At 30.4% G+C, this 27,004-nt stretch overlaps 3 protein-coding genes and 1 long non-coding RNA gene across 4 annotated transcripts in view; 2 read left to right on the top strand and 2 right to left on the bottom strand.

Moving 5' to 3' along the window:
* The window catches only part of LOC132743026 (uncharacterized), a 33,379-nt gene extending 29,593 nt beyond the window's left edge, over positions 1 to 3,786 (bottom strand). Inside the window, exon 1 of the mRNA XM_060731534.1 lies at positions 3,519 to 3,786. Within this exon, the coding sequence (XP_060587517.1) occupies positions 3,519 to 3,576 (58 nt within the window). The 5' untranslated portion in view covers positions 3,577 to 3,786. The remainder of the gene's footprint in view (positions 1 to 3,518) is intronic.
* Positions 3,787 to 4,746: 960 nt separating this feature from the next.
* LOC132743032 (uncharacterized) lies at positions 4,747 to 9,819 on the bottom strand. The gene is made up of 3 exons (XR_009627518.1): positions 9,427 to 9,819; positions 7,480 to 7,632; positions 4,747 to 7,201 (listed from the first exon to the last, which is right to left on the bottom strand). It is a non-coding gene; the product is annotated as an uncharacterized LOC132743032 (long non-coding RNA).
* Positions 9,820 to 13,474: 3,655 nt separating this feature from the next.
* On the top strand, positions 13,475 to 19,338 carry LOC132743025 (uncharacterized). The gene is made up of 5 exons (XM_060731533.1): positions 13,475 to 13,712; positions 14,174 to 14,298; positions 14,842 to 14,985; positions 17,088 to 17,212; positions 18,261 to 19,338. Exons 1-5 carry the CDS (start codon positions 13,527 to 13,529, stop codon positions 18,326 to 18,328), a joined length of 648 nt encoding a protein of 215 aa, XP_060587516.1. The 5' UTR covers positions 13,475 to 13,526; the 3' UTR covers positions 18,329 to 19,338.
* A 442-nt stretch (positions 19,339 to 19,780) lies between these two features.
* Positions 19,781 to 25,393, top strand: LOC132743030 (uncharacterized). The gene is made up of 5 exons (XM_060731542.1): positions 19,781 to 20,066; positions 20,282 to 20,391; positions 22,934 to 23,077; positions 23,742 to 23,866; positions 24,643 to 25,393. The coding sequence occupies exons 1-5, from the start codon at positions 19,881 to 19,883 to the stop codon at positions 24,723 to 24,725; spliced, it is 648 nt and encodes a 215-aa protein (XP_060587525.1). The 5' UTR covers positions 19,781 to 19,880; the 3' UTR covers positions 24,726 to 25,393.
* Positions 25,394 to 27,004: the final 1,611 nt, after the last annotated feature.

Here is a 27,004-nt window from a genome sequence, read left to right as displayed (position 1 = left end):
TTAACTCGTCTTTGCCGTTTGACGTGCGCCGCGATTCAGATAGTTGTAATGGTGTTAACGGCATATTTTTGTTGTTTGTTGATATTTTGCTATATAAATTTGTAAAAATGTTTCAAGTATATGGGTTTATAACATATCAAAATATCAAATTCGTACCTATTTTATTTAGCTTTTAAACAATCTTGTCAAGGAATATTGGGACAACCCACGTATATGAATAATAATCATATTTTGTTTCATAGCAATTTATTCATACCTTCTTAACAAAGGCATGTCATCTCAAATTATGTATCTCACAATGATCATTAACGTCCATATATAATTATTTCATGGTTTGTCATTACGTATAATACTTTAAAATGATTATTTATAGTACTATGGTACGTACTACCTTTCGTCATAAACCAATTCACTTCAAGGAAATAGCTAAATAGAAAGGTACTGACTAAATCACTGAGCAATACTATGATAAAAAAATGCTGCTGAATTTAGTCAGAACAAGTTGCCGTTAGCATGTTAAGGTCTAAACTACCTTTAAAGGATTTGTGTGTTTTCAACGTTGGCTTTATTCTAGTTCATTACCTAAAGTCAAAAAAATAATAAGAAAACCCCCCAAAAACCCCAACAAGATATGACATTTTGAGCAGACACTTTAGTGATAATATTTTAAAGATTACGTTTACTTAGCAAAGTTCCACTTCAAGGCTCGTCTCATATATCCAAAAAAGATGACTTAAAAACGGATAAACTACTTTATGTAGGAAAAGAACTTAATTCATATCTAATTAATAGGCAACAATTTCTAGACACACTATTTCATAGATTTATTTGTAAACATGTGTGTACTTTTAGATTGAATGAATTTTGCTCCTCAGAACATAAACATGTTTTATTCTTAGTACTGCAACGTATTGTGTTTATGATATTTTGCAAATATTTAGAACTTACCAATACCTACAAAGAAAGATTGTAACTAAAATGTTTGTACACATATTATATGACTGTACACTTTTGTTCAACGCATATTTTCAAATGTTTTTATATGAAATCATTAAAACTAGCAAATAACGTCTCTTGCTATAATGCGTTTTGTCAGGATAAAGGATATTTAAAAAAAGATTAATTATGTAAAGTTACCTAATTTAGCGTCTGTTTTTTATTTGAAATGTTCAGAATCAATCACTGAGTATTACACAAGATCGTTTAAAAGTATAGTTTTTTATTTAAACATGAAAGCACTTTTATCTATAAATCGACATCAACTCATTACGACTTCTTTATTGATCACGTTTTTTTTACAACTTTGCTGATAAGTAATTAGCTAAATAATTATGTAAAAGAACCAATGTTAAGTATATAATTATAATATCAATCAAATATTGAAATTTTTTATCAATTAATTTCTACAGGCGTTTTGTCCTTTTTTGAAACATAAATTATATCGAAATGGAGCAAACATTTATGACAATTATCGATAGATTTCTAATAAATTTCGGTTTTATTTTCTTCAGAATGACATTATTCTTTTGTTTGCAAGTAAAGCAGAAAATTTTAATATTATAGCTAAACATTGATAAGAAAGGAACGATAGAGAATTGTATGTTACGAAATGACGCAATAAAGGCACTGAAAGCCAAAGATTGACATTGTTGTGGGTCTCTTTATGATTGAACTAAAGCAGTTATATGAAATATAGCGTCAATTGTCTTTCTAATTGTAACAATTGTGCTCTCCTATGAGACTTCATCAAATATAATAGCACTACACTGTATTGCTGGGTGTAATGCTACTATTGAAAAAAAAGAAAACAACAGGATGATAGAAAATGGAGAAAAGATATCGTATTGTAGAAACGCTCACGGTAAGTTTGTCCATACTAAAATTATATTGTTTCTTTTATTATTATACGTGTCAAACAACCAGGAAGGAAATGTATATGTATGTTGTTTGTATGTCTGAGATATATGATCCTCCAAAATCCGACAAAGCAGCTAATTAACTGTTCTTGACCGAAATATTACTATTCATCATATAAAAGTTTATGCATTCTCATTCGATCATCATTTTTGTTTAAAGAAATATTTTTTTTAAAATTACCACATGATACATTTCTCTTATTTTTATCAATATTTTAGTACTTACTGAAAATGTGCCAATTGTTGACCAACCTTCTGCAAGTTTAAGACTTAATAGTTATTGTGGATACAGCGCACGCATGTATACATAATTAAAAATATTTTTCTACTTTAAAGAATTGCACACGCATATAACTGAAAACAAAAACTTCATTTTTTTTTACGAAATATAAGTACTACTCAACGAAAGGAATTCATTTAATTATATTAATATTAATCATCGTTCTAAGTGAAAATATGGAGCTTAATAACACCTTTTTATGCTAAATAAATAAAAAAAATGAAATTTTGAAATACGACATTAAGACTTTGTTCATGCTATAATTGCTGTCAAGAAACACACCATATTTGATACAAGACATTTAATAGTTTTGAATGAGTAACAACTGAACAACTGTATACCAATGGGAAATGAAATGCTAGAAGGCATAATGCAAGTCTTCCATATCAAAATAAACATTGGTGCTCATCGATTTGGACAGTAATGGTTATCACGATAATTAGATTAGTCCAGGAATTAATTGGGCATTCATTTACATGACATTCAGTATTGGCCAAGTAGGAATGAACATGTTGTGGAATATTAAGGAAAACTACACACTGACTGTGTCAGGACTACGAGTTTTACATGTCTGTATGAATGTCACGTTGGCCATAAGAGTTGTTATTAAAATACTTTAGGAAAAACAAATTGACCATATCCACACTTAAAATAAAAAAACATACATTACTTAAATCATTACAATGTACTAGAATTTTGCACTGCTTTTTAGTTAGAAAGAAAATCATTATTGAACAACGACGATCTAAACTTGAAACCTCCATATTAAAATATTTTTGTTTTGTTTTGTTTTTTTTACTTTCAATTAACAACCCATTATTTAACTAAACAATCCTGTTTTAATTTCACTTGATTTAACTAAAACAACTAGTAACATAGTAAACTAAAGATGATAGCTGTTTTATACTATAATTTTAATAATTTATCCTGCGGAGTACTCTTTCTTATTAAATGTGCATGAAAAACATTTTATTGTTTAAAAGACTATCATGATTTGAGTTTATATATCATATGGAATGTCGATAACAAGGCCTAGGATATGTAATATATATCTCGTTCAATGATTATAACTTTCTCGCAGACATGTTTGTTTAACTTTGAATAAAAATGCTACTTGCTTTGAGTATTCCTACATATGTACATTATGAAAATATCTTTTTTTTAAACAGTTAATAAATATATCGATAAAATATATTGAAATTATATTTTTGGAAAAAGAGAAAGTGAACTGTTTTCCAAATATTCTAAAATAATCATTTACATCACCATATATTTAAAAAAAACTATTAAATAAAGAGTCTAAAATATAAGCGTTCACTTACCATTTAAAAAGGACAGACATACAACAGCGCAAAGCAGATATTTCAAAATTTGCTCCATACTATTTATTTATTCTTTACGTATTCACTTCACTTTTATGTAGAAAATATACTGCGTTTCTGATTTAGTTTGGTAAAAAGTAATGACTTTTTCACTTATCCGCAGATGTATTTCAAAAATGAATATTTATCCGTGAAAACAATATAATTCCCTCGTGCCAGGTTCTCTTAACCAATCAAATTATCTTTCGTTGACTCGCGACAGCCAGAGTTGCAAATCCAATACTCGCTCAAATATGCTCCGCTCATCGTTCATTTTACCTTATGATTAATCGCAAAGCTCTGTCGGTGATTTTTTTTAATCCTCGAATGCCGATAGTTGATTTTAAATTTCATTGTTTTATATCAATTTCGAAAAAAAAAAAAAAAACGTTTCAAAAAGTAACTGTAATGCCGACGTGCCAGCATTTTCATGCCCCAGGGATTGCAATGTTGATGACATGAAGTATTCTGCTCCTGTTATTGAAGTTACAGGACAAATATCAATGTGAAAAAATATTTGGCACAACAAGCGTTTGAGCTATCCGTCAATTATAGGAATTTGAGAGTTATACGAGGATAATTGGCACGTTGATGCAAATAAAATGCACAAATTATTCGCATTAATATATGTGTCATGGAATGCAAAAATGGGGTTTCTTGACCAAATTTTTGATTTTCACTTTTTTTAATTTTCTGAATCTATGAAATATCAGAAGTAATTCCTGAAAATTTGAAGGTCGTGTCTTTCTTATTTACAAAGATATACATAATTTTGTGAGTATGGTGTCCAGTAAGTAATTAAAAATACACATAAAAATCTTTGATCTTTGTGATGTTTAAAGGTGCATGAGGAAAACAACTTTTGAAGCTAAAATGAATTTTGTGAAAAAATTGTTTTATGTTATTAAAGTTAATAAATGTTGTAGAATATTTTTGGAATACAGCCACCATAATTAAAGCATCATTTACATTATGTTGCCTAGCAACGGACCTATTCCTGGGTTCTTCCTGGCCTTTTTCGTGTAAAAAGTTATGTGCTAGGTTTATTTTATAACACTTGCAAGTATCAATACGAAATATATTCTTCTTTCACATTTACAAATGGTTCTATTGCATTTCTACAGTGTTAACAGGACATATTACTGTTGAGAGATATCATAATACAACTTCAAAAGAACTAAACACAGTGTCCATTTATCATTCATTTATTAACTTTATTCAGATATTTACTGTGACAGCAGACAACAGTTTAATACAACAGTAAATGAAAGATGACTCAAGTATAACATCATCAAAGGTAGTAACACTAAATAAAGGGCATCATTACACAAATACAAGATGAAGGAAACTATACTCTGTTACCTAGCAACCATGGAATATCCTTAATTTTTGTAATTTATTTTGTAAATATACAAATTTCTTGGTAAAATACAGCTAACAAAGCAGCAGAAGTAAATAAATTTTCAATAAAATTATAAACAATGCCTATTAATTACTTTTCAATAATTTTCCATTGAAGATATAACATACAATCCATGTTCTGTACACTTGACTAGTGTTAGTAAGTCATGCAAATTTTAGCAGAACTCAGTATTTTTGCCATGTATATAGCTCTGTATGTTTTGCAATAACCAATAAGCATTTGATCAAATCAGTTACTTTCCATACTACATAAATATATCTATCTGCTGTATAACTGATTTACATAATAGCTAAGCAATAAGTAAAAATTAATCAGTGTTGCCAAGCAACCACAATATCTTCCATAATTTTCTTTTAAATTTTACAAATTTTAAGTTTGATTAAAAAAGATCTCAAAATACCATGAACAAAGCAGCATGATTACAAAAAACAAATTACAACTATTAAAACTGCAAATACAATCTTAATAATAGTTCTTGAATCAAAGTATACTTAAACTCACTTTACTATAGGTTTTGAATTTATATAGATAATATACATAATTTCATAAAAGTATGTTCAGTAACATCTGGTGTTAACTACACTGTTTCACAACAAAGTAAGGACTTTGAATTGACTAGCATTATATTTAATTAAAAAGACATAAAGATAATTCTTACAAAAAATGTTCCTTACTTAAAACTGTCTCTGCATATAATTAGGTTGCTTAGCAACCAATGAATGATTATTAATTGTTTTATAAATTTCTAAATTTCCCAATTTTGTCAAGCATACAGGAGATTACAACAAAATAGCAATTTGTGCTATTATAAAAAAAAATGAAAAAAATACCACAAATAATGTGTAACTGAACTTAATAAGGTATTCAGAGAACAGCCTGCCTCACCATTCCTTAATAATATAAATTAAAAATGATACTTCTAATATCATGTTCACAACATTTATTTTCAGGTACATTTAAGGTTCTATATTTTGATATTTTATAACTTAGTGATGATTATTTTTCAATTATAGAGTTACAATGTGATCAAACATATAAAGTATTTTTATTATGATGCACCTGTTTAAAATCCTTCCCAACTGAAGGGAATATTGGTTGCCTAGCTACCATTGAATATTCTTTGATTTTGCTGCTTCTTTTAACAATTTTAAGGATTGGTGATAATTTACAATGTGATTCTACACTAATATCAACATAAAAATTCAACTGACCTATCATTGTTATAGATAAAGTATTTTTCATATTCTACAACTATAAAATGTTTAAAATTTGACAACAAGTACTGAAGCTTAATGTTACTTTACATTTTCATACAGTCATTTTCAATCTAGATCAAAGCTTAAGATCAGTTGACAGTTGATCAATTCATAACATGCATAGGTTCAATAGAATTCTATAACTTAGAGTAAAATGACAAATGTTGTATTACACTAAACTTAATCTAATAAACATTTTGTAAAAATGATGGAAATTAGTAACTGGTAAACTGACATCCAAAAATAATATAGGCAGCCATTAATTAATATCTATGCATCAATGATCCACACACTTGTTAATATAGCATTAGTCCTTAGAGCACCAGTTATGCAACACACTTGCAGTCTTATTTTATGAAGTATCTACTTGTATCATAAGCTATATTTGAAATGAAGAAAATAATGACAGTCCATACATGACCACTATGTTATAGGAACTCTAATTATACTCGAGAGTAAAAGACTGCTCTTTCTCTTTCCACCTTTTTCACATAATTGTCAATATCCAACTTTATTTCTGTTTTTGGGATAACTGGTTTTGGCCACACAGTATTTTAGCTATGTCAGATTTGAAGAACTGCCCAATTTGTTTAAATACATGCAGATACTAATGTCTTGCTGCATCATTACTGTACTTCAGGTAAAACCTCTGGGAGGCAATTGTTTCAGTAAATACATTTTTACCTCCACAGAGTTAATATATTCTTTACATGTAAAATTGTTATAACACTTGGCTCCATTGCACTTGCACAAAAATGTTGGTATTTGGATAACAGTTTGAGGGGTTTAACTTAAGAAATGACTTCCTAGGGATTTTCTGGATCATCTACATGTATAAGCTGTAGGATATTGTGCCCATATCTTGATGACTTCAGGACAGTACACTTAGGCAACCTGTTGCATAGTTTTTCACTTTCCAGATATAAAAGTACCAAGCATGTTGAGACTGACACTTCCATGAAGTCCTAAAATACATATAAATTGGAAATTTAAAAAGTTTGCATAGGATATAAATAGACAGTACTTAAGTAAATAATACTTAAAATTAAGATTATATTTAACTGAATATTCTTTTTGCAACTGAAAATACTATGGCATAGGAGAATAATAATAAAATTCATGACAAAGGAACACATCTGACAAGAAAAAATATATAAATCTACCTTGATAATATTTTAAAACATGTTTTTACAATATGCACATGTATGAAAAATATGTCAAAAAATGTTATGGGCAAACTAACCTGATCCCTCTACACAAACACCTAACACATGGAACTTTCTTGGTGTCCTAAAACATATTGAACCACCCGGTTGAGAATGATGGGAAAAGTGCACTTGTTGGGCATAATCCTAATGGTTGGAGTACTTTACATCAAGAGTGCATGGTGAAGTGCCTGAAATGTACAGTAGTTAAATTTATAAATTATGTTTTATTGATATACAGTTTTTACAATTTATAGAACAGTCAGACTTTCCCGAGGTCCTCAAGTTTTGCTAATAAGGCACCTGCAGATATGATTCCTTTAATATGTATCCTTTCTAGAAAGCTTGTCATAGGGCTGTGACTTTTTTTTAATTAAAATATTAAATCATTTCAAACAAGTTCAGGCTTAGGTATTCATTGATGTGCTTCTATTAAAGTGTAAACAAACATTTTAATGTGACATCATATGCCTTACAGCAACATAGTGTAAATACATGCTAAGTGTAAGCATTACACTATACAGTAGAGTCAGTGTACCCGGTTCCGCACAGGACCCGGTCCCGCACACTTTCCCATTTTTCATTTTTTCTTAAAAAAATCAAATGAATTCATTTAGTTTTCATTTGTGTTTCACTGAACTGGCATGTTTTCAACAGGATATGACATAATCTGGGATCTTGCACCCTAGCCTCTCCCTAGACAGTGCAGACGAAAATGTAAATACATGTACATGGCTGTGTAGGTCACACATAAAAACAACTTATTCAGCAATTAAACCATGCTAATTTCTATTTTAATGTTAAGATCATTATAAAATATATATTTGAAAAGAAATGTATGTTTTTGTTATGGCAAATTTGCTGTTAGTTTATTTGCACATGAATTAACTTCTCCCAACTACCAAATGTCAAGTCATTTCACCTTGATTCTTTTGTTTAAAATGATACCAAACTCTTAATCAAACAAATCATAACTAAACAGATGAAAAAAACTTCAATAATTATAATGTTTTATGTCTGTCTTTACTACATACAAGTGGTAAAAAGTATATTTCAATTGCTGTTACATGTTTCCTGTGTGCTACTATGCTTGGAAATAAATGTTTGTATACTGTAGTAAGAATGTGAATTAAATTTATTTGAAGTCCTGAAAATTTGCAAAGAAATATAACTTATCTGGACTTACAGATGTTGAATAATTTATAAAACATGTTTAAGATGTAAAATAACCTTTCAGTATAAAAATGGCCTTGTGTGCGGAACCGAGTCCACTATTTATCATATTTGGCCCATTCCTGTTGCTTAAAATCAAGTGCGCCTAGAAGTATGACCTACTTAAGATAGATATACTTCGGTAATCAGTTTTTTATGGGCAAAGGATGTAATTTTCAAAATAATATCTATTATAAGAAGAATTTTTAACTATAAGATAATTTTCTTATTTTTACTTAAAAAAGTGTACGACTCCGGGTACACTGACTCTAGTCTAGTTGTGTCAATGAAAAAATATATGCCTATGCACTCATTCAATACCCTCCATTTATTGAGTCTGGTTATGAGAAATTATGGAAACTGCAACATCTCTATACTTTTAATTTTAAAGATCTGAAAAATTTAAACAGCTCAAACAATGGAGCCAGAGATATATTTTCACTTTTGGGATACAAGTTTTCAACAGCTCAATTTTTTATTCTCATACATGTACAAATGTACTGTACTGTACAGTACTGTATGCATGGAAGAAAGTAAAGATTAAAATTCTTGAAAATCTTAAATTTCCTCACTTTGATGGTTGTTTTATCTAAGAGATTAATTACATAAATTTTGGTTTTAATTGCATTGAGTTAATAATTACTTGGCTGCCATTTTCCATGTTGCTATCAACAAACCGTTGTCCAGGAACTGCAATTGTTTCTACTTCCGGGTACAATTATTTCCGATAAAATACATATTTAAGCAAAATACTAGAAAAAATAAATACTCACCTAACCCGAATAATCCAGTTATATATAATTTTTGTCAAAGCAGACGTTGACAGTGTAAAATATTCTTTAAAACACCGAAAAACATCGAATCAATTCACCAATATTTTATCAACAATCAATGTCAGATGACGTAATCAGTTGTCCTCGTAAAAATCTTTTCCCGTGATAATTTAATTTACTGTCATAGGATGAACGGTAGCAAATTATTTTTGCCGTTGATTACTCTGTATGAATCAGGACCCCATGTGCTGACAAGTCATTTATTATATAATTAAGCGCTGTTTTACTGCCAGATGAACGGAAAAATAATGAAGAAAAAATGGCGTCAAAGATCTCGCATTTTCTCGATAACGACGTCAACGTCAAGAAGCCCCATTTTAGCATTCCACTACACATATATAAAACATGTATTTGAAATTATTAAGAAATGTAATCTTTTGGTGAGTGCGGGGCATCGGGGAAAGGGTATATTGTATTTTAACTCTTTTATAAATATATATTTTTACTTACAATCAATACATATTTTTATTGTAATGAAACTAGTTTGCTTTCATATAATCGAAGGACAGACTTATAAAATACTACTAAGTTTACATCACTGTTAATGTTTCATAAAAATAATAGCACTGTTTGCAAAAATTAGGTATTTATTTTCAATCTAAATAAAATTTCCAAAAATTAAAAACGTAATTTTACAAAGTCACAGTTAAGGTCTGGTTAAATATTTCTCGAATTTAATATTTGCCTGGTATAGCGCATGCACAACATCAAGACTTTGTATTCGTTACATTAATTTATCTTTAGAACCAAAAGCATGGTAACTTTGTAGCAGAAAATGATTTTAGTAATTTCCTAAACAATGCATCATAATTCATTTTTTTGTCATTTTGCACTTATCTACTGTACGCCACACTCTGTACACGTACATAAACTCTATACATGTACGCCACACTCTGTACACGTACATAAACTCTGTACACGTATATACACTCTGTCCACGTACATATACATTTGATATTATCACAAAGTGCACATGCTCCTTGGCGCAAATGATACAGCAGACAAAACGAGTGTATGTTTTAATTGCATATGGCACTTTCGTCTAGCCTTTAAAACTTAAAAGGTTTATTTCAGGCATAATGTATAGAATTGCAATGTTTTAATGAGATTTACGGAAGCCAAATGTTCAGGGCTTAACATTTAGCTGCAACTGCTGAGACAAGTATTTAACATTGTGGTAGAAAATTCCAGACGATATATCAAAGCTTTCAAGGTTGATGAATTAAAACGTATTCCGGAAATGTAAATGACAAAGTTGTTTACTAGAATATTTTTGCTGCTTAAAAACAAAATTTGGGACAAAGATTATTAAAGAGTAATATTAAAATTAATGATATATGAGGCAACTTAAAAGTTTATAAAGATATATATCAGCTTTAGAATTGAATATAATTAATTTTTGAAAAAGGATAAGTTTAAAATGTACGAATGAAATAATATGTTTATATATCTACCAAAAGGTAAATTGTGAATGAACAAAATCAGTGCTTATCAGTTATAACCCTACCTGAAATAGCAGCATAATGTTTCATTCTGTTTACATACGATATCCATGTATGTTACATAACAAACAGAGATATTACATGCTATGACGTTTTAAAGAATCATCTATAAGATTAACGAAACAACATAATTTTACTATATAAAGATTTTATAAAATATTTAATAGGAAATTCTTTTGAAAATGTTATAATAAGAAAATGATTTAAAGTAACATTAAAATTAGTATCTATTTATTTTGTATATGTGAGTATCATCATATAAATTATGCCTCCATTGAAATTATGATGGTTAAATTCCAAAAATGTTACATCATCGCCGCACCTATTAAAGTATGACTTGAATGACTTTCTTATTTAGTTCTATTCATGATATCATTTATTCCTTATTAATTTGTATCATAAAATAGCTATAAGAAGTTGTCAGTACTTCAGTATCTTCATAGTTTTCATTGGTTCAAGCACATCTTATATTGAAGACTGAATAACGCTTAAGCCGTTGAAAGGGTGGGGTGAGTAGAGAGGGGGTGAAGATTGGCGTGGGAAATGTTCCGATTTAACATAATCTCTCATGAACATACTCAATTAAACCGATTCTGCAATTTGTCTTAAAATTTTGTTGTCTTCAAAGAATTCTCTTGTCCAAGATTTGCTTGAATAACATCATAGTTCCTTGAACTCTGTCGCTCCTTTAATCATTCAAGTATGTCTAAATTAAAGTAATTGGATATTCTTTGTGCATGGGTCAAATGCATAACAAAAATATGTTGAACAAATAACTCTTTACTAAAAATAAAAAAAGATGATTGATCTAATAGCATATTAATCTGTGTAATATTTTAATCAGTTTAAACTTTGACTATGTTACTGAAGAGTTATTCCGTTTTAATATTGTCATTTTGAATAAACAAACAAAGGCGTGTTTATATAAACAAAATGTCGTATAAAATCAATTGTAACAAAAGTATAAATAATTTTATGACTCAATATTTTATTTCTATAAAGTATTGGCGTTACGTCTTCAAATCTCAAAGCGGCAATTACTTGAGTGGAAACATTACAAAAAGCAATTTCAATCCTCATGAAAAACGAATTATTTGAATAACCGATAAACGGATTTCTTTCCCAGAAAATAGATTTAAACTCCTATGAGAGAAATAAGAGTATATTTAACTAGTTTAAATCGTTATGTTTGACAAAATAATTGCAAATAGTTATAGAATATGAATTTTCATTGTCTACAAATCCCTAGTTTAATCGTTATCTCGCAAGATTGGTGACTGAGTTCTTTAAGTATCGTTCTGGCACGTAATCATAAGGTGCTTGCTGACAAGGCGATTAAGACTAGCTTTTATTCCTCATGATAGTGATATTTCTCCTACCTTACTGGTCAATTATTCAGTATAAAACTCTAATTTTTTGTCAAGTTTTCTAAATCATTTCATTGATAATTAATTATCCATGATAAGTAACTAGTACCACATTTCGGTAATTAATAAGTTTTTTTTCCAGAATCAGTTATTCTTTCTAAGCTGTCTGTTGCTTGATTATATCAGGTACCTTTTATTTTAATAGTAAAATGATATGATACTGTTTCATGTTTGTTACACGCAAACAAGATAGGAGACCCTATACTGGCCTTATATTCTAGGCATCATAAGGCTTGTGCATACTTTCAATATGACATGAAAACATCATCATCATCATCATTATCATCATCATCATCATCAGCAGCAGCAGCAGCAGCAGCACCACCACCACCACCACCACCACCACTACCATCACCACCACCAACAACAACAACAACGACGACGACGATAACAATCATAACATTTCTAAACCGTTCTAAAAAGCATCATTGTGTTTACCTCTAAGAGAAAAAACGTAAACAACAAAATCGCTAACTTTAGACACGCTAAGATAAGATCGCCGTACGCAAAAATAGTCTATCCATGCATGTTTTATGAAAAATATAACTTCTTTATCAATAAAAATAACTACATCTAGTTGACGCTGGAACAAAACAATAAGTAAAATAAAAACAATATACTTAATATAAAATAAGTTTAAGAAAAACCAACAAATTTCTTAATAAAATGTTTTGATTTGTTTAAGCAAAAACATTAGCGACATCGTGTACCTTTATAACCCGCATATTCTTTTCAAAATTAATGACGAAACTTGGTTTAATTCATTCATATTATTGTCAAAGAGTACTTACCCTAATTATTTAACAAAAGGTAAGCTCTTTCGTGCCTAAGGACAGTCGTGCTATTTGGTAACATTTTATCACGTATCATATATGACCAAAGTTCGGATGACTTATTGTTTTTATGCCTATTTGATAAAGAGAAGACTATATTTATTGTTTATCTTAACCGTCCATCTTTTCTTAAATTAAGCTTGATCACGCTTCATTTGCGTATATACATACACAGGAACGTGTTTGAAAACATAATTTTGTCTTTGAAGAATTAAGAGAAGCACAATGTTTGAAATTGTCCAAGTTATGAGTTACTTTTGATTCAGAAGTGCTAACAAATGTGCGCTGTTTATTCCTTTACTCTGAACGACATTAGGGAATCACACGGAACTATGACAGGAAAACGAGGGTTTTGTTTTGCGCAACTGTTTGGCGTTTTTCTCTTCTGCATCGGTTTGGTTGGTGGAATATTAATTGGTATATACGCATATTCTTGGGGACCAGACAGACAAGTCCTTTGTAAGGTACAAATTTACAAGTTAAATATAATATTTTGCCGTATACACTACGACGCAAGAGACTGTAGTAAAACCATTAATAAACGCAATAATATGCGCGTGAAAAAATCTTGCAACGTCACGTCACGTACAAACTTGTGTATTTTAGCGTTATACTCAGGCGCGTCAGGGAAAATGAATTTTACATTGCTTTTATGATGGGTCTGTGATTAATCAAATATTACATAGAAGCAGGCTCAATACTACATTTATTGAGCCTGTTGAATGATATAATATTTTGTTTAACTCCTACAATAAACTAAGTATTAAACCTACACTTAATTAATATACTCTGTCCCCAAAATTTATTAGTACAAGTACGTCGTTGAAATTGTTCAAACTTCTGAAATATATCATTAATTAATATTTCGGAAATAATCTTAGCTGCTTTGAATATCCCGATAAAATGTTCTAATGAAACATTTCAGAACTTCCCAGAATGTTTAATAGAAGGCTACAAATCAACTGAATCTGTAACAACAAAGCTTGCAACAACAAGTCCGAAATCAATTACAGAAATGCCGGACGATGACGACTGCACAGTTTGTAAAACGTATGTCCATTTATTTTAAAATGTTACGAACTTCAGTGTGTTTTTTTATATCTAAAAAATGAAATTATAGCTGACATAATACTCTTATCTTTTCATTTTACTCATAATATCTCGTGCAAGGACTAACTGGCGTGTATATAGTATTATTATACGGTCCTTACCTTCTTTTTAAATGACGTTATTTTAAAGCATTATTTATTGTGAATGCCCAAAACATCCAGCTAAATGTACTTTATGCAGAGGTTTTTTTCTTATCATCTAACATCACATTGTATAATTATGTTAAAATTCGGTTAATTGAAAATATCTTAATTGAAAATATCGTGACAATTTAAGAACGTAGCATCAACATTTTGATTATACTTATTAATATTATTTGTGTTTTTATTTTCGTTTTTCATATCGCTATAACACAATCAGGAGACTTTCCTATAATTGTTACTTAAAATCGAATTGTTCAGGAAAAATGATATCATAATTAAAATCATTCAAATCGTTATACAAAGAGTACCATCAAAAATAAGCCAACATTTTACATTACAGAAAGAGTTTTACATACACTATAAACAATCAGTTACGAGAGCCATATTTCAACAATACAATAACTATAGAGATTGAAGAAGAAGGCCTGCCTCTGATGAAATATATGGAAAGAGCTGCTGATGAAGATAATTCAAGTTTCAACAGGTATATTTATATCGTCACCTTCGTACAGTTAGGGTTAAGTCCTTCTAAATTTGATAGGAGTTAATCAGTTATTACACTAAGATGACGATATGTTTTTCCTCCTTCAGCTATATTGGTTGCTGAACGAATATGTACGGTAGAACATATTAGCCGGAATTAGGCGCTAACCGTGTGTTATGTTTAAATTTCTGAACCCTATATTCCCCCGTATATCTTGTGGCACATTATATAACGAGTTAGCCGCCTCCGTGATCGAGGAGTTAGAGTCGATGACTTCTAAGCCAGTTACCTCTCTGGCGTGGGTTCGATCCCCGGGAGATGCTTTGGTAGTTTAGCGCGGAGGAAGGTAGTCTAGAACTGGTGTAACTCTCCAGGAACGATGGTTAGGAAACGCCTATATAACTGAAATACTGTTGGGAAAAGGCGTAAAATAAAACAACAAACAACAAATATAACAAGGTCTTTCCGTTATATTTAAACATATGTAAAGTAAGTAATATCAGATACTATGAAGTTATATGTGGCGTCTGTAAAAAAATAAGATTAAATACAACATTTACGCTTGTGGCAGGGGGCGTTTATGTCGCTTCCCCTTTCAGTATCCCTCCCATCACTACTCACTCATATTTTATCCCCATGTTCCAATCTGCTCATTATCATATTGAATGTTTATCATAAACATATTCTTATAAAGTTTCATTATCCATCCACTCACGTGATTTTCTAGCTTTCATTTACTTTTTTTCAATATCAGTTTCTTTATCACTTTACGTTTACATGTTTAGACAGTGACTATCTTAAGCAGATAATCATGAGGAAATTGAAATATGCCCATATTAAGTCCATGTGAAGTTTTTTTTTATTTTGCTGAGTGTATATATATTCTTTAAACGTGACATTATAACCGTTTAAATTAGATTTACCTTTCGGAATTTCACAATTAAACATATGTAAAGTAAGTAATATCAGATACTATGAAGTTATATGTGGCGTCTGTAAAACAAATAAGATTAAATACAACATTTACGCTTGTGGCAGGGGGCGTTTATGTCGCTTCCCCTTTCAGTATCCCTCCCATCATTACTCACTCATATTTTATCCCCATGTTCCAATCTGTTCATTATCATATTGAATGTTTATCATAAACATATTCTTATAAAGTTTCATTATCCATCCACTCACGTGATTTTCTAGCTTTCATTTACTTTTTTTCAATATCAGTTTCTTTATCACTTTACGTTTACATGTTTAGACAGTGACTATCTTAAGCAGATAATCATGAGGAAATTGAAATATGCCCATATTAAGTCCATGTGAAGTTTTTTTTATATTTTGCTGAGTGTATATATATTCTTTAAACGTGACATTATAACCGTTTAAATTAGATTTACCTTTCGGAATTTCACAATTAAACATATGTAAAGTAAGTAATATCAGATACTATGAAGTTATATGTGGCGTCTGTAAAAAAATTAAGATTAAATACAACATTTACGCTTGTGGCAGGGGGCGTTTATGTCGCTTCCCCTTTCAGTATCCCTCCCATCATTACTCACTCATATTTTATCCCCATGTTCCAATCTGTTCATTATCATATTGAATGTTTATCATAAACATATTCTTATAAAGTTTCTTTATCCATCCACTCACGTGATTTTCTAGCTTTCATTTACTTTTTTCAATATCAGTTTCTTTATCACTTTACGTTTTAGACAGTGACTATCTTAAGCAGATAATCATGAGGAAATTGAAATATGCCCATATTAAGTCCATATGCAGTTTTTTTTTCATTTTGCTGAGTGTATATATATTCTTTAAACGTGACATTATAACCGTTTAAATTAGATTTACCTTTCGGAATTTCACCACTGAAATATTCTCTATAAAATTCATGCGTAGATGCTTATTTTGTTATTTTAAAAATATTATATGGAATGATGATTAAATTTGACAGGAGCAATTATATAAACATATTCTACACATGATACATGCATACACGTTTACACAACACTAAAACTAGCACCAGCCTTTAAAGACAAACTTTGTATTATACCTTACTAAGAACAACATGCATGACAATGTACAATAATATGTATTTTCAGATTTCAAGTTTCTTACTATTCCGGTATGGGATACTTCATCAGTTCTATCATTAACGTAACTGCCAACTATGCAGTAGATCAGACCTTTTGGCGAATAACAACATCAGAAGGACCTTCCCCAAAGAGTAAGTCTTAACACTATTTTCTATGCTGGCTTGGTGTATATCTATATCCTCTGTGTGCTGCTATGCAAATTGTGTCGCGCAACAACACAAAAAGAAGTCGGTATTCAAACATGGCGTGTTGTAAGGCGTGATGTTAATTGCATTTGGTCTTGTGGTTGAAAATAGCGCAAAGACAAACACTAAGGCTTTTTGAAATCAATCGAAAATACGATATTACGCATAAAGCAAGCCGGCTCCTTGTAAAAAAGTGACAGTCTACAAAAGGAAAGACGTATGATTTCCTATAAATAAGCTATTATAATAGTCAATTACCATTGTATTCCAGTTGTAATGTTGAAGATGTAATTATGTAACTTTATAAAATAAAGTGATATAATTTTCGGCTTATTTGGATGTGTTATTTTTAGAAATGAGTTTTTTATTATATTATAATTATATATCTCGATGGATATATTTCTTTTACCAAATGCAATAATTTCTTACATTCTTAAACTGTCTGTTCATGCGAATAAGAGTAAATATATATAGCGATTGAAACATTTACCAGAAAAGAACCGGATATTTTCGTCTTTACAAGTAACCTGCGTGTCTATTTCTTGCACATACCATAGTTGTTATAGTTAATATTATTCCAGAGCAGATATTTAAAGCTTAGGTTTATTAAGCACATTTGTTTTTCTAAAAGTATCGTATGAATTATTCAGTAAACGAGTGGTGACGTCGTTTGAAGCCAATGACTTATTCCAAAATGCAACGGCTTTATCTAAACATGCGCATCATCTCACACCTAAGTGGTGTAGGTTAACACTGTTAAAACCATTGGAAATGAGGTCCGATAAGAAATACGCATTTTTATTTACATTTTGTTTTCTTCAATGCACTAAAAGTTCTGCCGAACGAAACATAAAGGAAGCCTTACCACATTTAACAATTAAGAACATTAATTAAGAACATTAAGAACATTTATGAATGAAAACGGAATTTACCTATTGCTAACAAAAAAGCATTGTAATAAATGTTTGCTTTGATTTGTCCCTTTTTTCTGCAGGTATAGATTCTTACATGCCGATGGACGGAGTGATGATTCTTTTGAATTTCACCAGCAGCTCTCGCTAATACGGTTGACTATCATCGTGTAATCAATGTGACATGAACACATTTAAAACATTTCATTAGAGCACCATTATAAAGTAAATAAAAGAAAAGAAAACAAACAAAATAAAAACACGTATAATGCCTTTTTTTTAGTTCATTTGTGTTTAAAAGCATAACGTGACAATGTTACTAAAACAAGACGGGTTTGGAATTTCCATTTGGCATCAGTTTCCGAACTGTAAATCAGATTGACAATGCTATTGAAATCTAAATGTTGAAAAGGGTGCTATATATAAAACTTGGACATAAACAGACATAACTGCATATTAATGTTGATCTCAATAATCAATTGGAATCAGCTTCTGTCCTAAGATCAAGATCAGCCGTGTCTTCTGATCTTGTTCTAAACTGTTCGCTTTGAGCTATTATTTCATTTACAATTTTTGGTAAAATAATGAAATTCAATCCTTTTTCTCCACATTGAAATATCATTAATTAAGTAATTAAGTAGTTAGTGCACCGATTAGTCCAAAATATAATCAAGATCGTTAGTTTTTTCTTCTTCTTTTCTGATGTTGCAGGTTTCATTGTTTATTTAAGCTGATACAGTCGCGAGTTGCAATATAGCCTGTGATATAGCATTATACTAATTTTTATTTTGCTAATTCTAAATCACTTTTTATGGACATGTTAATTAATAATCTAAACATAACTCTAATTCACCACCCTCCCTCTAGCCTTTTTATTTTCAAGTTGCACTCCTCCAGATTTATAATTATTTCTACTTATTCTACTTATTCCTAGAAAAACAGGAGAAATGATTACATTATTATGTTGTATTTGTAAAAATATAAAACTTTTACAAAATGTACTAACACGCTTACATCCATACACAATTTATCTGGAATGAATTTGCATAATAGATCATTAGTTTAAATTTCTTGACCTTATACCCATATTGAGGCATGCAGCTATAATGTTATTATGAAGATTGTGTAATACATGCGTAGTTAGACGCTAATAAGAAAAATATTATTATTAAAACTTTGTGATGCAATTGTCAAGCTCATTTCAACTTTTCGAAATTACATGTATCATTTTCTTGTTCCATAAGTCAAAAGTCGATTGCCAAAACAGGATTACGTATTTTATCATCTAAAGAGGGGACGAATGAATGACAGAAACTGTTTTTAACGTTCATCTGCTTTTCTATTTATTCTTTTTTCTTATTAATTAGACGTTGATTTTTTAGGCGCGCGTTGAGCCTATCAAGATAAACGCGACGATTAAAATAAATGGTGAAATAAACGCTTCTGAAGACAGTGTTATGGGAAATTCAATGTCAGAAATTATTTAAGGTGAATGAATTCTTATTTGACGAAAAGGTAAGGCAAAAAGTAAAAAAACGTTCGTTCGGCTACATTCGGTTTCGTTATACCACTTCCTGATGCGCGTTTAAATTGTAACTAATGCCACGCTTGATCGATGATTTGATGAATACAGGTGTGTTTAAGTATACCACTATTCGTAAAAGGATAAGCATACAAGGCAGTTGGTGTATTTAACAGCTTAAATGTTTGAAACAAACTCATTTTATTTAAAAGAAACTCATAAATCAGAAGAAGTTATGTCAGGAAAACGGGAGTTTTGCGTCGCTCAGTTAATCGGAGTGTTTCTTTTCTGTTTTGGTTTGGCCGGCGGTATACTAATTGGGATTTACTTATATCATGGAGGACCTGATAGTGAAGTTTCTTGCAAGGTATATATTGAATTTATATAAATTAAAAATCATATTTTTTTGTTTTTATACCTGTATTTTCTTCTCAATTTTATAATTATAATTATACATAAACATCTAAAAATGAATGTTTTTAATTTCAAATCAAATTTCACAGAATATTTTGAATGACTCAATTCTATATTTCTGTCTCAAAATTGCTTCTATGATTATAGTATTTGCATGAATAATTTCAGAATCTCCCAGATTGGCTAAAGAACGGAGACAAGACTACAAGCACTTTACAAACGACCGTAACTTACGGACCAACCACTCCAAAGACTGACTGCATCAACTGTAATACAGAGTAAGATTCAGAAAAACATTTGATATATCTTTACCATTGGCATTAATTTTTCCACTGAATATATTAATATCCATAATGTTTTATACAAACAAAAATGTGCATACATTTTTGGACCCGGGATAATTATTTTAAATCGCAATAACAGCTGAACTGACGATTTATCTGATATCATTGTCTGTCATAAGGATGATTGTACAACAGTTGATGATTTAAAATGCTAAGGATAAAATATTGATATGCCTATTTATATAAAACTGCCCCAATCTTATCATAAGGCCACGTAAATTATTTATTGTTCATACGAAGGAAATTTTAACACCGAAAGGTATCATTGTATTATTTAAACTTAATCTGACTTTCACCTGTTCACTCACAATATACCCTTGGATATTTAATAAATATGTTTAAACAATTACACTATTGTAATAATTAGCGATAAATGTTCTATTTCGGATATTTAATTGTAGTCTATTTGTTTATACATGTAATTTTATTGAGATATGTTGAAATTATTTTTTTTTCTTAATATACCTTGTTTACATACACATTTTGAAAACTGATACACTGAGTGGTATATAAGTAATTTTAATATCCTTACTGCGCAATATATTTGCAAACCTATTGTACAGAACGGAATGAAATATTTGTTTTTAAGTACGAAATACCAATCCCAAAATAGCGTGTAAAAATAAATTTATTCACGATATGAACAAATTGTAATATTACGACGCAAAAAAAATTTATCACGCTTGAGTACAGCTCATTTTACTTAACCCGGAAGTTTTGTTGACTTCATGGAAAATGTGTTTCTTTTTAATTTATATTCGTTTCAAAAGTATACTTTAATGATAAAAAACAAAACAAAAAACATTTAACGCTCACTTTCTTCCGGAAATGTTTTATCATCAGATATCATTTTAACTTTGCTCTAGCCACGTGTATGATAGCGTATTTATTTGATTTACCTTTAAAACTAATTACATAATGTAAAAAGCGAAATCGTACATCTGAAAACATTGATTCAAAAGTATTCAATCTTTTCAGTCTGCGAATTAAACGTTATTATCTGTGATCCTGACATTTTGATTTATAGCATCAATGATTCTTCGGTAAAATTCGTGATTCCCCGGTAGAATTTGTGTATTTCCATTGATATTCATTCATTAATCGCTTCACGCCTATGCAAACTTTTTTTATTCTTAAACTATCTGGAGGCGTGCTGCTTTAATTTATTGATATATCTTTAATTCGACGAATTATAAGTTGAATATTACCTTATAGTCGTGCGAATGCGACTTTCTATTTAAAGATCCTGTAACACATTTTTTCAGGGTTTATTTCAACTATGATGCTCAAATTAAGATTTGTCAATATTGTAAGTTCCAATAAGAATTATTTATAAAGATATTACCGAATTTAAAATTTCATGTAAATAAAGGGAGGTAATTAGAAATTTATTTAGTACACATTTTACATCTTGTTCGATGTTTGAAAATTGTTTTATTTGCATAATTATATACATATATACTTTTTGCAAGTGTGGTATACACACAGTAACAATATCAATCACAAAACATACAGGATCTTTAAGGGATGCATTATGTCAGACACGACCAACCGATAACATGGGGCTTCGTAGCCAAGTGTTTAAGATTGCTGACCTGACTTAGGACCATTGTCCCCTCTCTTCATTGGGTTCGAATGCCACCAGTTACCTCGTATTTTGTCATGTATGGTTGGTTGTTCTACTCGAGTGACTACTGGCAAATGGACACATAAGTTTAACCAATTAAGGTAGAACGTTGCCATATGACCGGTGTTGATGGGACTCGAAACTCATCAAAACGCCTTCAAATTGTTTTATTTATAAAACTGACTCGCAAGGTGTGACCTTCCTCCATCCAACTTTACTATTACAAAAAATACGAGCATGTGCAGTCATAATGTATGACAGTACCTGATTCTGCTAGCTGCTCATCATTCCGGTTGTGAAACTGCAATCCCTTCGAATGGTTTCAAATAATATGCCTGGTATTTCTGTAAAAAACTTTTATCTGTTCCAAGCTTCTATTATTATTTCCCCTCTTTCCAGAGTTTATATAAAATATCATTAAATATTATCATTTTAGTATGACAATGAAGGAAATGAAGTTTTTCCAAAGATTTGATTTTTGTTTTTATATGCCAAATGTACATATATGTAGCAATTGTTCGACACAAAGTGCCCGGAAACTATAGTAAATGTACATGGAATCAAAATGGCAGACATTCGACGCTTTAATTTGTGTTGTTAAACTTATACATTCTTGAATATTTCAAACAGTCATTTGACAACAGTTACAATTCTGTTAGTGTTATTTACTAATTATTTCTTTTATTGAAACTGAAACATCCATTTTACATGAGAACAACGAATACTACCAATAATTATTGGAAATAAAAATATGAGTATCGATTTTAAGCAAATATTCAAAATGGATAGTGCATTTAATTTTATTTTACATTTGAAACAGTGAATAAAGTGTTTTTTTCATATTTATAGAAAGCGCTTCACATACACTATTAATAATCAGCTGCGAGAACCATTTTTCAACAACAGCGTTACCATGGAAATCGTAGATGAAGACAGTGCCCTGATAGATTACATGGAAAGGGCAGTTGATCAAAATAAAACAATTTTTACAAAGTATGTCACAGTTATATATCTCTATAGTGTCAATTCATTTGACAATATTTGCATTGTCTAATCTCGATACATTGCCTTGTAGTATATAATAAAATCCTCAAACTTTTTCTTTCAAAAATACGGGCTCGTAAATAAGTTCCATATATATAGGGTTTACATATAATAACGATATAAACTTATGTGTATAAATTAAGTATTAAAGGTTATTGTTTTGCCACTACTCACCAACAATGCATCGTTTTCTTTTATTATTAGAAGTACACTGTATTTTGCTTAAATGCATAGTTTTAGTTCCACTAATCAGCATGTGGGTAGTATTTCAAAATCACGCAACTATTTTCCGACAAAGAAAAATATATAAAGTGGTCCACTTCTACATGTTGGACCATTCAAATTTTTATGCAATATTTTGGTGTGATTTCTATAACATAACATAACTATGCTCTTTGCTTGCTTAAGTGTATTTATTCTATTATTTGGGCCCCATTCCGTTTACGTTATGAGCAATCAAAGATTACTTCATACAGTCTTTAAAAAACTTTTTATGTTCTAAAAGCTTTGTTCTAAAAGCAATGCGACCTTTTTCTAATGATATGACTTTATCAAAATTTGATAGCCAATAAAATAATTCAAACAGTATATGTCGGAATAATTGATCCTTCAGATTCACGGCTACATACTTTTCTGGGTTGGGGTATTTCATCGAATCTATCAATAACGTTAGTGGAACCTATGCAGTTGATAAATCATACTGGGAAATACGGACACAAACAGGACCAACAACAGTGGGTAAGATTATATATTGTGTATGCTTTTCTATATCTATAAAATAAAAAAACAAATAATTTGATTCGGTAAATTCAAGTTACTGCCACTACCGTTTGTCATACGCAAAAGAAGGCAAAGAAAAACAAAACAAGAACTTATTCTTATTTCATCTTGTGACATAAATCATGGACACAAATCGTGTCTAATATGAATTCAAAGTTTTACTTATAAATATGCTTATACATGTGTATAATTATTTTAGTCAATTATGTATTCTAAGAAAATATTCAAGTTCTTTGCAAAGTCAAAAGACTTTCATACAAGGGAAGGAGTAAATGTCCTATTAAACCATACTATCAGTTCTACCCATCACTAACACTATAAACTGTAATTATAGTATGTGTAGTGCATTTAGCTTTATTTTGTATTGTATCACGTTGTACTTTGTTGTACTGATGCATTTTTTATGAAGAGGATTACCTTCAAGTTTAACAATTATATTGTTACATACAGTCGTCGTTACTAAAATTCCCTTGAAATTAAATTTGACTTTTGTCATATACACAAACCTCAGACTATGTGTTTATTGGGCATAACATAAAGGACAAACGTGGTGGCAAAAATGCTTTGGATCAACTTGATATCTTAATATAAACACTGCCTTCAAATACACATATGTTTAAATGTTCTTAAAGTATCATGTGAATTTAAATTTAAAATGTATTTTTCCCTTTTTTCCTTAAATGACAATACATAATCCAATAAAGGCTTCATACGTTTTTCCTTTTCAATTCCAGGTGTAAGTTCTTTTATACCAACAGATGGAGTGGAGGTCCTATTCAACCTTACCATCAGCTCTCCAGCCAACGAACACAATTAACTTTATAAAGATTGTATTATTTTTTGTAGTTTTAATTGTATTGTTTTGTGTTTTATTTTGCATTGTATTGTGTGACTGTATTTCATTGTACTGAACATATTTTACAGATCCACAATCGAGTTAGACATGAAGAACATCCCTTAAGGTATTCTCTGTTTCTTTATCTAATCAAAACCACATATTTTGATGAGACAACAATTTTTATTACCCTTCCAGATTTTTTCCGCCTTTTTGATTGGATATTGATCACCCAAAAGAAATTGATATTACCGAGCCAGACGGGTAATATAAACACTAAATTTCCCCGTTGTGTACCCCACGTTCTAAACAACATGCGCTGAGGTGATGCGCGTACGGTTCGATTTTACGCGGTGTAAATTCCGATTTACAAGCATTTTTTAACTGTCAAATGAAAAATATTTACCAAAGTAGAGTAATGATACATATTCTCATCAGTATTGAAAACAAATATGACCTTGTGAAAGCTTGATAGTAATAAAAAAAAGTGCGTTCAATAGACTACTCCTTTTCTCTTGCTTACATTCGTTAGGTACGGGGAAAATACGTCATGTATTTATGTGCCGTCATGTTGTGATGAAGGGGTACCCTAAAGGGAATCTTATTTCGACGTTTCATTTGAAACAGCAATGATGTTTTTTTAAAAAACCGTCTAAACTCGGCAGGGGAAGGGTAATAAAATTATCACCCTCGCCTGACGGCTCGGGTGATATAAAATCTTAGCAGGTAATATATCCACATATATCACTCCAAAACCAAAATAACATATAATGTATCTTCTATAGCAAATGATATATAACTTTAAGCAACCATCCTTTTAACCGTTTTTATAATAGGTTTAGACAAATTTATTCATCATTATAATAGTTGGGACATCGTGTGCATCATTGATACTGTTTAATATCATAAGATTGCTAAACATCGTTGAGTACAATTGTGAATTCTATTGGACTAGTACACAGCTGTATTAACTATTATATTCGACGAGGCGTTTAGTCGAGCCCAATATAAAAATTGTAGCTGTGTACAAGCCGCAATCGGAATTAGATTGCATTATAGATTTGATATAGATTTATTGGACACTGAAAATAAGAACGAGGCTAAATAAAATGAATCATAAACTTTATACGAACGTGGCTAAATTAATATGAATGGACCCCTTAATGATGTCGTGTAGACAATAACTTGATTGAACAGCTGGTAGTTCACTGGTTACATTTATTAGGTGTGAAAAGTTTTTCCCTTTTCAACTTTTTTGAACATTTCTTGTATTTATACAAAGGTGGTATGCCCATCAGTATACAGTAATAATATAATCGTTCTTTACAAAACATATCAATTGTCAATATATGCATGATGTACACGTAACAGGTCTATCACAAAGTCAATTCTTATCCATTATCATAATATATCTAATATATAATATACACGATACAGTCAGAGGATAAAGTTATCGTGGATACAGTACACTGTCAATTTTATAACACTTTTGAAACAGATATCGATATTTTTTAACTATCAACACACTTTCAGATTCAAGTAATTCTCTAACTTTTATTACATTAGGTATCCTCCAAAATAGTTTTTCATATGCATTTGTCCAGCATTTGTACAGAAGACATTCGAATAAAAACAAGGGCACCGCTAGGCGGAGCATAATATGCCCGAAAGTGCTTTTTTAGTAAGGATGAAGCATTTGTAAGACATTACATAAATTAAATAAAGTATTACCTCCTCCAAATAGCAATCCTCCTATGAAGTTTGAATATTGTTGGCCAAATAGACCTTAAGTTATGCTCGGGAAACTGTTTTCAGTTTTAAGGTAAAAGTGACCTTTGATCTTGTAACCCCAAAATCAATAGAGGTCTTCCACCTAATATGGACGATCATCCTATGAAGTTTGAATATTGTGGGCCATACGAAACTTAAGTTATGCTGCAGAAACTGTTTTCAGTTTTAAAGTAATAGTGACCTTGACCTTTGACCTTGTGACTTTAAAAACGATCAGGGTCTTCTTCCCAATATGGACAATCATCCAATGAAGTTTGAATATTATGGGCCCAGTAGACCTTAAGTTATGCCCCGGAAACTGTTTTCAGTTTTAAAGTAATAGTGACCTTGACCTTTGACCTTGTGACCCCAAAATCAATAGGGGTCTTCTACCTAAAATGGACAATCATCATATGAAGTTTGAATACTGTGGGCCAAACGGAACTTAAGTTATGCTCCGGAAACTGTTTGCAGTTTTAAGGTGATAGTGA

The sequence above is a fragment of the Ruditapes philippinarum genome, unplaced genomic scaffold, assembly GCF_026571515.1.
Source record: "Ruditapes philippinarum isolate M1 unplaced genomic scaffold, ASM2657151v2 ctg2417_1_1_1_1, whole genome shotgun sequence".
In the NCBI taxonomy this organism is placed as follows: Eukaryota; Metazoa; Mollusca; class Bivalvia; order Venerida; family Veneridae; genus Ruditapes; species Ruditapes philippinarum.
This window is presented reverse-complemented; position numbering and strand designations above follow the sequence as displayed.